General features: G+C 38.6%; 1 protein-coding gene across 13 annotated transcripts in view; it reads left to right on the top strand.

Annotated features, from left to right (window-relative positions):
- The window catches only part of gramd1bb (GRAM domain containing 1Bb), a 122,763-nt gene that overhangs the window by 100,898 nt on the left and 10,633 nt on the right, over positions 1 to 11,232 (top strand). For all 13 annotated transcript variants that reach the window (XM_014015052.1, XM_014015054.1, XM_014015055.1 and 10 more), the window contains 10 exons: positions 3,431 to 3,534; positions 3,659 to 3,754; positions 4,089 to 4,169; positions 4,321 to 4,436; positions 5,966 to 6,134; positions 6,280 to 6,469; positions 6,558 to 6,701; positions 6,806 to 6,924; positions 8,715 to 8,857; positions 9,025 to 9,128. In XM_014015052.1, the coding sequence (XP_013870506.1) occupies positions 3,431 to 3,534; positions 3,659 to 3,754; positions 4,089 to 4,169; positions 4,321 to 4,436; positions 5,966 to 6,134; positions 6,280 to 6,469; positions 6,558 to 6,701; positions 6,806 to 6,924; positions 8,715 to 8,857; positions 9,025 to 9,128 (1,266 nt within the window). The remainder of the gene's footprint in view (positions 1 to 3,430; positions 3,535 to 3,658; positions 3,755 to 4,088; positions 4,170 to 4,320; positions 4,437 to 5,965; positions 6,135 to 6,279; positions 6,470 to 6,557; positions 6,702 to 6,805; positions 6,925 to 8,714; positions 8,858 to 9,024; positions 9,129 to 11,232) is intronic.

Genomic DNA, 11,232 nt, shown 5'->3' with positions numbered 1-11,232 from the left:
GTGTTGCAGTTTCACGTCTCCAAAATGAGCGTGCGCATGGGTCAGAGATGGCTGAGGTGCCGCACATTTTCAAATCACGTTTTGATTTTATAAATCACAACCTTGGCGTGAAAAGTGGCGAACGCAAGTTTCTGGGCTCAAATTGTGCGTACGCAAGTTTTATAAATCCGACCCCTGGTCATTCTTACACGCCACTGCTTTCTCCTTCTGTGCCCGTTTGTGGCTCTTTCTACCTCCTTCTACGCTCAGTTCTGTAAGTCTGCAGCCATGTAGCATTTTGTTTTGTTAGTGATAAAGTTTATTTTTGTCATTAGCTCCTCGTACTCAGTTTGCATTCCTGAGTCCAAAAACAACATAAGATCATGACAGTGTTTTTCCACCTCATCCAATATGATTCTRACAGTTTGTCCCTGATTTAAAGTGACACCTGCTCCAAACAGCAAGCTTTTCCTCCGTTAAATAGATAAAAGTTGACCCTCTCTAGTCCTCATGACTCATGAACTGGCTGAAGAGTAAAGAATGGACCCACTTTCTACACTGCCTGGCATGTGACCCCACTCTTATGGCCAGTGGCAACATCRTCCAACCATTAGTTTTACCAGCGGTTTTTAGGCCCTCAAATCAAATGTAATGTCAAATCAAACTATAATTTAGTTTGAAGAGGTTTTTTAGAGTTTTTTCACTGCATGCAGTGGTCTACAGAGACCTGGAGCATCTGTGAGACTGGTACATCATTCTAGTGAGCATCGAAAATCTGCCTCTGGCCTTAATGTCTAAGAAAGTGTATTATTTCTCACAACTTAAAATGCTAATAATGTTGTTGGAATAGGTTGTCAAACTTTTAACACCGACAATAAACCTATCAGTCCAGCTTAACCCAGAAAAGTACTAGGAGGTTGAGGTTTGGTATTAAGGCCATGAAATGACTGTGAGCCCAGTGTGCAACTCTTTACTTTCCAAAGATTAGATCGTTCACAGCCTGGAACCGTATTTAAATTTTGGGTCCGGCGCAAACCTGGAATCTATTAACCATGTTCCTGCAGGAGCAACATGACTCTGCAGTTTTGTCTCTAGATCACAAAGTTTTTATGCACTAAAAACAGTTCCATCAGTCATGGTGAGGTCCCACACTTTATTAATCTTAACCTTGGATAATTTGATGATGGACATAACCCCAACCATGTGAAACAAAGTTCATGAAGTCTTTAAATCTTTGTTTCCAGTCTGTTTTGATCAAGAGTAGATTGCTTTTGTTTGTTTGTTTGTTTGTTTGTTTGTTTGTTTGTTTGTTTGTTTGTTTGTTTCTTGTGAGGGGTCGTAAGAATGGATTTAACTTGAAACTCTGACAAGTTGAGCCATCTACAAACAGTTTAAACTAACTGAGCGCCATAGAACCCTGTTTATTATGGGCACAAATATTAGTCGTATATATGTTGTACTTGTAAATCAGACTTTGTATTTGTAAATTAAGATTTGTAAGTTTTGGAAATGTAAATACGAGTGTAGTAGGACATGATGTAATAAACATTAAATATTCAGTATTTTCTGAATCKGACCCATACATTTATTTTCATTTATTTACTGTCTTTGAATGTTCTGATGTGTTTTAGTAATATATTAATCTGAGTGCTTCTTCATTATTCAGTCAACAATACATTAATATGATAAATGAATATTTCTGTAAACATCCAAGTCAAAACATCAGGTTTCCATTTCTTTCCGCTAACTGTGTGGTTGTTACCTTGACTTTAATGATGAACACTTACTGGTTGTACACATGCACTGTAGCTGTGCACGTCGCCACGTGTAGAGAAGTTAAAAAAAAGGTGCCAGGTAGAAGAAGTCCACATCATTCCTATTTTTCCTCATATTTTTGTTGAACCAAGTAGTCTTGACTAAAAAAGCAGGAAAAKGAACAGAGTTTCCCTGGATGGCTGTAGCGGGGGTCAYGTGACTGAAATGATCCAATAGCAACACAACACAAGATATCTATCCATGTAGACACAGCAATGTGCAGGCACGACAACCAAACCCATCTGTTCTCTGATTGGATRTTAAATCTATGATTGACAAGACATTGACCAATCAGCTGGAGGCAGAAAAAAAGGTTCAGAATTCGTACTTATAAACTGAAACTCACACGCAGGTTTTGAACTTGAGCAGAGAGATTTACATGTAGTTTTTTGCTTTGTCCCTGTAAACAGAACTTAACAAAAAAGATTGTAACTTGTGTAAATATTTTTTACAGATACAAATATTATTTATACAGATACAAATTTTATTTTTACAAATACAAATATTATTTTTACAGATACAAATTTTATTTTTACAGATACAGCTCTATTTTATACACACACACATTCCTATTTACATATCCAAAACTTACAAATCTTAATCTACAAAAACCAAGTCTGATTTACAAGTACAAAATACAGTATATATGACTATATTTGTGCCCATATTTTACATTTTGCTTTTTTAACTAATTTGTTCATTTAGTTTGATTGAGTTGTCTTTTTTCAGACACTTTTTTATGTCCAAAAATAACCGTGTTTAAGCATCTGACATGAAATGTATGTTTTTAATTACTGCTTTCTGCCTTTAAAACAGCTTTTGCTGTATGACGTAACCTGGCAGAACATGAGAGCTGTCTGTAGATCCTGAGCCTTGCATAGCCGTTACATCATTTACGAATCACAAAATTATATATTAGTACAGTATTAGATTTAGGAATTTACTTGAGAAYCAAAACCCATGGCAGTTTTAAAGGTTCTGTCACATTATAACGAAGATGGAATTAATAAAATAAACTGGAGGCCTCTTTTGGATGGATACATTCTGTAATGCCAACGATTAGATCAAATATATAACCTATTTGAGTTATTTATTCACAAAACTGTAAGGGGACATATCACACAAATTACCTTTTTTTAAAATGCATTTTGTTGTGTACTTGGAGTCTCTAACAGTGCAAAAAAAGCTGAACTTAGTCACTCCCGAATGTGTGTTTGTGTCTGTTTGTATGTCTTTCTGTCTGTTAGTAAAATATCTCATGAAGCACTGGGCAGATTTTAATGAAACGCTCATCAGGTTATCACTGTATGTTCATCTGCAACTGATTAACTTTTGAAATTAACCCAATTTAAAATGACTACCACAGCAAACGGACATTAGCAAACACAAAAAATGTCTATAAGTCTGTCAGTTTTACAGATATTGACCTAAAATTTTGCATAATCAAAGCTAAAACTAATCCTCAACGCTTTATCTGAGCACTAACAGATCATGAGATCTTTGTTTAAATCTTTGCCTGAAACAGAGGACGATGTGCATTCCTACAGCTACTTATATAATAATGTTAGTCTTTTTGTAACACATAATCATGTTTGTTCCGAGCAATTTTGATTTTTGCGTCTCATTTGTGTTGCAGACTACTCATGTGCCCTTCAGCGGGACATCCTCCTGCAGGGACGACTCTACCTCTCCGAGAACTGGATCTGTTTTTATAGCAACATCTTCCGCTGGGAAACACTGGTAAGGCCTATTGATTTTGACCCTCCTGTGGAGTTTTATCAGCAATATTGAGCTGACATGTGAGTGAGTGCATGTGTATGTATAACTGTATGATTTGTGTGTGTGTGTGTGTGTGCATGTTCAGCTGACAGTCCGATTAAAGGACATCTGCTCGATGACTAAAGAGAAGACTGCACGCCTCATTCCCAATGCCATCCAGGTCTGCACCGACACAGAAAAGGTAAAAGAATATTTCAACTTGACAGACCCCCAGTGTCGTAAAAGGCTTTAAAATCTAATTATATGAACCAAAAAGGCTCCAAAAAGGCCTTAAGGTTGTTGACAATAAGATTAAAAAGTGACGTAGCTTTTTGTCACCAGAAGGGGCATATTTCTTTCACAAACAGATATTTGACGATAGCTATCAAGAAGTTAACTATTATTGCAGCTAAAAAATGTCACCAGAAATTATGATTACAGCCCAGATATTTAGATAACTGTGCTTTTCAAAATAAGAGCATTGTTGTCAATAATATTGCAGTGATAAGTGATTCTTTTTTTTTTTTTTCTTATAGCACTTCTTTACCTCATTTGGAGCCAGGGACAGGACATACATGATGATGTTCAGACTGTGGCAGAATGCACTGCTTGAAAAGGTAAACACATCTGACCTGAGATGGCATTCTCTCTCTTGATAAATATTTATATCAAGAATGTTTTATTTACTTGAATCAGTCTGCTTCTTGCACATTTTATTATGAACGGAATCTCAAGCTGCCTTCTTGTTTATATCGGTGTCTTTCGCAGCCCCTGTGTCCCAAAGAACTGTGGCACTTTGTGCATCAGTGCTACGGCAACGAGCTCGGCCTAACCAGCGACGATGAGGACTATGTTCCCCCTGATGATGACTTCAACACCATGGGGTAAGTCCTCCTGTACTGGAGTCACTATTCTTACCAAAATTATAAACACTTTCACTCAATTTCCTAATCACCGGAAGAAGCAGAAAATACTTGAATAGTGTCTCAGTCAAAACCAAAAGCACACTCCCTAACTTTATAATGTAACCCATTTAGAGCCACACCTGCAACCTGTTTACAACTTTTGAAGATTTTCCTTTAAATGTCTTGTTGTGCCAGAGGAATTACAGAAATTCTGCAGTGGATTTAAGCAGGCAGAATGGTCGCTCGGCAGCTGACCGGTCGACACGCCGTCACGTGGTTGTACAGCGTTTGTTTTCGCACACACCTTTCGTAGTTCCTGAGACACACCGCACCGAGCTCCTGGGAAACCCCTCCCACTGCAGCATACGTCACTGCATGGGATTTCTCTACCGGTGGAGTCCAATGCGGGGAAAAAAAAAGTTTGACACTCATCAGCCGACATTATTTATCCACAAACTGGTCCTGGATAAGCTCCAAAGTTTTCGTCAGTCAGATTTCACCATGAAAACCGTCTGTTTTATCCCCTTTTATGAGGTTTTGGCCGTTTGTCTCTCTTTATAAATCGCTGCTTCCTGGTAACAGTCGGCTCTGGAACGAGTCGCTTTTTTTTCCTTCTTTTTTTAAGCGAGTGGTTGAAGCAAATGCAGCGTCTGAGCGCTTTCAGCACAAACACTCCCACAAACTTCTGACCAATCACACCATATAGTTCGTATGTGTTCTTAAGTGGAGGGGGGGTGAAAAGTTCCACCCGCGGGTCGTCACAAGAAGTACCAAAATGTCGGCAATGCAAACAGAAGTGACGCAATTTTCGTCATGAAACTGCGACAGTTCGGCACGATTTCGGCAGCAGCATGCTGGAGCCTTTAGTCTCTGCTGAAGTGTGGGCTACACCCTGTGTGTGTTCTTAAAATAGACTCACAATCAGTAAAGTACTCAATCTGTCTGTAGCTTTAAAACAAGACAGATGCTTCCATATTGTACATTTTCATAAATTTAAATGTTTTTCTGTTTTTATCCCCAGTCACGTTCAGCGATTTGTTCTTGAACTTCATTTATTTTTCAGTTGAGCAGTTTTAATGGTTTTTGATCAGAATAGACCTAGAGGCATACACACATACAAAAAATTTAATAAAATAAACTCCAGSTAACAGAGTAAAACTTACATGATATCTGGTGAAGCACTGAATGATGTGCCTTTTATGGGATTGTTTGTATAGTCTTAGCATATCAACCCCAATTTACGGTATTTCAAACAAACACTTATAATCAGCCTGATTGATAAAAAGCCAAGAAAAAAAAMCACAAACAGGCCCAAATATATTCTGCAAATGAAAAACGAGCCCTCTGAAACAGCCCATTTATGATATTTTCTTGTCTGTTTTGTATCAAACATTTCACAGTGATTAGTGTAATACTGAGTCTGTCGAAAAGTCTACAATCACCTCTTGACTCTAAAAATGAAGAGCTGRATGTGTGGAAACTGAATCCCTGTTTTCTGGCACACTCAGGTTCAGTGAAGAGATTCCCAACGAAGAGAATGAGATAAACAATGACAACTTGACAAAGAACAGCACGGAGCAAACCAAGCCTGAGGGGGGGAGTCCTCCTCCACTCCATAAAAAAGTTGTCCCAAACAACTCCATCCCAAGCCCTGGCAACCATGACACAGCAATCACAGTAAGTTATTTATGGTGATTTACTGCAGGGAAGATGAACTCAAATACCTCTCTAGCTCAGAATATCATCAAGAAGTCCTCCTAACAAGATTTAGCATGCAGTAGAGTATTATGGCTCCTCACTTACGTTTATAAATCCCCCACAGTTTGAACTCCCAGCAGAGGAATTTGCAGACTGTTTACCAGACGGTGAGYTGCTAACGGTGCCTCTGGTAGTAGAGGAGAAGACCGAGACCAGCGGACTTGGTGGTCCTGTTCCCTCCCCATCACTGGACTTTAACGACAATGAAGACATCCCAACAGAGCTCAGTGACTCCTCAGAAACCCATGACGAGGGTACTTACTTATACCAGACTGATATTATCCAGTAATTAAAGGATCATCTCATGAAACATAGGTGTTTTGTGTTTTTCTTGCAATGTAGGTGAGGTCCAAGCCTTCCACGAGGATCTGAACGGCAGGCAGCATATCAATGAGGTGTACAAGTTCAGCGTGGACAAACTCTATGACATCCTCTTCACAGAGTCTCAGTTCATGAGTGACTTCATGGAGCAAAGGCGATTCTCAGGTAAGTACTCTCAATGTTTCTGCYGCTGATCCAATTAATTYGTGTCTGTTCTCTTGGGAAATAATACAATTATCTCCCCTTGCTTTTTATATCTTTTGGTGTAGATGTTGTGTACCATCCGTGGAAGAAGGAAGAGGCAGGAAACCAGACTCGAGTGATCCTGTATACCATCTCTCTGTCCAACCCGCTGGCACCTAAAACAGCCACGGTCACTGAGACGCAGGTAAACTGAGATCTGAGGCATTTCTTAGTATTTTATTAATTTGCTGATGGACTGGATTTGTTTGTAGATGATATTGTGATCTGCAGTGAGAGTAGAAAGCAGGTGGAAGAGTCTGGAGAGGTGGATGTATGCTCTGGAGAGGATCCATGTTTGTGAATGAGACGGAGATGGGTGAAACTGTACCCACATAGCAGAATTTGTCTGGCCCAGGTTGGCTTATACAATGCACTAACACTCAGCTCAGATGTCACAAAGAATGACAGCCTTTTGGTGGCCCAGATGTWGTTTGCCAAAGGTGGTTCGGGCATGGGCCAGCACCACATAAACCAAACCACAATTGTGGTTCAGTTGTGGCATGCCATCTTAAAAACAGTGCCACCATTGCCAAACCTGGCCCACATCCAATTGACAAACCACTTGCCAGAGTTGTAAAATAACTAAGTACAAATACTTTTTTACTGTACTTAAGTAGAAATTTTGGCTATCTGCACTTTTCAGCCAATGTTTTACTTCTACACCTCACATTTTTACACAATTATCTGTACTTTCAACTCCTTAAATTTTTTTTAAAATGGTAAGAAGTAGAAAGTTGTTACTCCTTAATTTTGGCTCGTTATTGTTTAAAAAAAATACTATCCTGATAAACTGCACCTGGATAAAGTGAATTTAATTGTGATTTGACGAGAAGTATAAATATTTACGATTCTGACACCGTATACACAATCCATCACAGCTACATGCTTTTAAAAAGATTTGTTTGTTTGTTTGTTTTTTGTGAGATCACCTCCCAATAAATGTATTTTGGAAAGTCTAACCATTCACTTTTACTCACTATTTTTACTTTTGATACTTAAGTACATTTCATATCAGAAATGTTGTTTTGATACTTATGTACAAAACAAATCAGATACTTTAGTTACTTTACTTTACTTGACTTTTGGGGCGGCTGTGGTAGAGTGTTTAGGGGAGTCGACCTGGAACCAGAAGGTCGCCGATTCGATTCCTGTCCAGTCGACTCGGTCGTTGTGTCCTTGTGCAAGATACCTTACCCACCTTGCCTACTGATGGTGGTCAGAGGGTCCGGTGGYGCCTGTGTATGGCAGCCTCGCCTCTGTCAGTGCGCCCCAGGGCAGCTGTGGCTACAATGTAGTTTGCCATCATCAGTGTGTGAATGTGTGTGTGCATGGGTGATGGATAGAAAGGCGCTATATAAGTACAGTCCATTTACCATTTAGGACTTTTATTCAAGCAATATTCTTAGAGGAGATTTTAACTTTTACCGATGTAATTTTATGATAAGGTACTTGTACTTTTACTCAAGTATCACTTTGAGGTACTTTATACAACACTGCCACTTGCCATGCCAGCAGTCGACCAGCGGAGCCAGCTTGACACCAAATCTGGCCCATACCTATGTGCTGCATGGGTATAATTGCAAGGAGTAGAGATAATAAAAGTGGATGACTTTTAAGTGCCTGGGGTCAACCATTCAAAGTAACAAGCAGTAAAGAAAAGAGTACAAACTCGGTGGAGGGATCGAAGATAAATGTCCAAATTTGTGACAGAAAGGTAGCCGCAAGAGAGAAAGGGAAGGTTTACACGATGATAGTGAGACCTACTGGGCTGTATGAAGATGGTGGTGCTAACAAAAAGACAGGAAACTGGGCTGAAGGTAAGAGAGGAGGAGATTTGAAGGCAGATCTTCCAGTGTGGAGGCAAAAGAAAAAGACTGTATTTAGCTGTTGCAGTTGTTAATGTTAAATTAAATTAAACTGAATTTCTTTTTTTAGACTCTGTACAAAGCCAGTCAGGAGAGTGAGTGTTACATCATCGATGCAGAGGTCATCACGCATGACGTGCCCTACCACGATTACTTCTACACTCTCAACCGCTACATGCTCACACGGGTGGCCAAGAACAAGTGTCGGTTACGGTGAGCAGAATGTGGTCCCGTTTTATTTGCGCAATTATTAATCAAGTCCTGGCTTTAAATGTGCTTTTCATTTCATTTATTTATTTTTTATTTTTTGACATTTTTTTATATGTGCTATTTTAGAACTGAAAAGGCCACACACGTATAAATACGTTTCTGTCTCCCAGGGTTTCAACAGAGCTGCGTTACAGGAAACAGCCATGGGGGCTGGTGAAAGGCTTCATTGAGAAAAACTTCTGGAGTGGGCTTGAAGAGAACTTCCGCCAGCTAGGTAAAATGTGTTTCTGGGTTGGTTGAGTTTTTAACAGTTGTCTCACTTGAAGCTGCACTTCACATGTCAAGTTTATATATATTTTATATATTTTAATGTATGCTGATGATACTGTTCTTTTTTGTCTGATTTCAATATTGAATCTATTAATAGTCAGTTACAAGCAGATCTTCAGACATTTCGTGGTTGGCTTCAAGATAATCTTTTGTCAGTTAATGTTAAAAAAACTGTGTGCATGTATTTTTCCTCACCCAGGAGACATTTCAATATAACAAATCAACTCACTTTTTTAAACAAACCCCTTGATATTGTCACTACATACAAATATCTTGGAATTACTTTGGATTCTCATTTGACTTATCTTGATCATGTACAAGTCCCACTAAGTTGAAACAGAAATTATAGGTTTATTCAAAAATTAGATCCAATCTGGCATCTTCTGTTTCAAATATCTATCTTCATGCCATTATACTCTCAACCATGTCGTACTGTTTACCTGTTTGGTCTCTTACAACAACTGAAATCTTAGAACACATAGTTAGGCTCTACAACAGGGCCTACAAAATTCATAAAAAACTTCCTGGTTGGACTCATCACTGTACAGTTCTTTCATTGTCTGATGCCTTGACTTTACAGAATTATGTTTTGTATAGTGGTATTAATTTATATTTTCAGATCTTCCAAGGTGCCAATTATGGAACTCTCTGTGCATTGCTGCCCAAATCAAATTCTGGAAGTGGTCATTCAACGAGATCTGTTACAAAAGGACAACTGACATACCTAATACCTAACCATAACTTTTAAAAACTGTTACGGCCAGAGGTCTTTCTTCTATGTTTATACTAAAGCATGGAATGACATTCCTCAAAACATAAAGTCCATTTCAAAACTACAGCCCTTTAAGAAGAATCTTGTCTGCCATCTGCTGGACACTTTCTGTTGTGCTCATTTAGACGTCCTATTTTGCAAACTCTGCCTTCCTGAAATTTGGTATGCTTGTTTGTCTTTGTGTCTATGGTGTATAATGATGTGATTGTGATGCTGTATTTCTGAGTGTTTTATGTGCTGCAGAACAGGAACCTGCTGTAAAACAGCAATTATGCTGAGTCAGGCTTGATTTTTAGTAATCTTTTCCTGTTAAATCAATAAATCAAATCAAGTTGTACAGATTGTCTGTAGATTACACAGATTTCCCCCCATTTTGCAAGTACATGGACATATAGGGCAATCTCACAGATTTTTTTTCAAAAATTCAGTTTCAAATTTAATTCAAGTCTCAGAGCCTGTAGGGTGTAAAAAAAAAGCAATGAATAGAACTAAATAACCATCTCCCAACCATTTCTACTGCTGGAAATAAGTACACTCTTGCTGGGCCGTACAGTGGTACTCAGTCCAGCTTMGTTAAAATAAGCAAAAGCATCATAAAACTGGCTGAAAAACATGGAAACAACAGAAACATACATGAGTGGGTGAACATCAAAACCTTGTTTATGCAACTAAAAATAACTGAACGTGAATGTGGAGACAGCTGAAGTCTCGTTTTAGTCATTAAACCATCACAAGTGCATTTATGCAAGTCAACACTTTGAGACAAACATCCACTAATGTGAAGCACAAAATCCAGCTGCTGTCATTTAATCACTGCTGACAATTGAGCTACAAGTTAMATCACCATTACAGTTAAYTGGTGGATTGCTTGATCGAAGTGTATCACTGTTCTCTGGAGTCGGGCGTGGGGATAGACGAGAGCTGCAGGCACCAGTCCTGAACAGAGGGCTTTAAAGTAAACGCTGRCACAAGAAAACACCAATTTACAAGGATTTATTAAGAGTAGAGGTCAACTGATTGATTGTTTGGCCGTTTAACTGAGCCAAATTYTGGCCTTTTTTYAAGCATTGGCCAGGCTACAGTATAAGTCAGTTAAAAGGTGACTGCAATTCTGGGTAACGCAGTGTTGTTACACTTCACTACTACCAAGGTGCCTTTCGTGGCAAGGATTTTATTTTATTTTTATTTTTATTTAGAAATTGATTCATTTCATTTGTAATACAAAATAACAAAGAACAAAAACATGCAATCAAAATAAAATAAAATAAAATAAAAT

This window comes from Austrofundulus limnaeus, unplaced genomic scaffold (assembly GCF_001266775.1).
Source record: "Austrofundulus limnaeus strain Quisiro unplaced genomic scaffold, Austrofundulus_limnaeus-1.0 Scaffold122, whole genome shotgun sequence".
In the NCBI taxonomy this organism is placed as follows: domain Eukaryota; kingdom Metazoa; phylum Chordata; class Actinopteri; order Cyprinodontiformes; family Rivulidae; genus Austrofundulus; species Austrofundulus limnaeus.
Note: the sequence above shows the minus strand (reverse complement) of the source record. Positions and strands in the feature narration are given on the sequence as shown.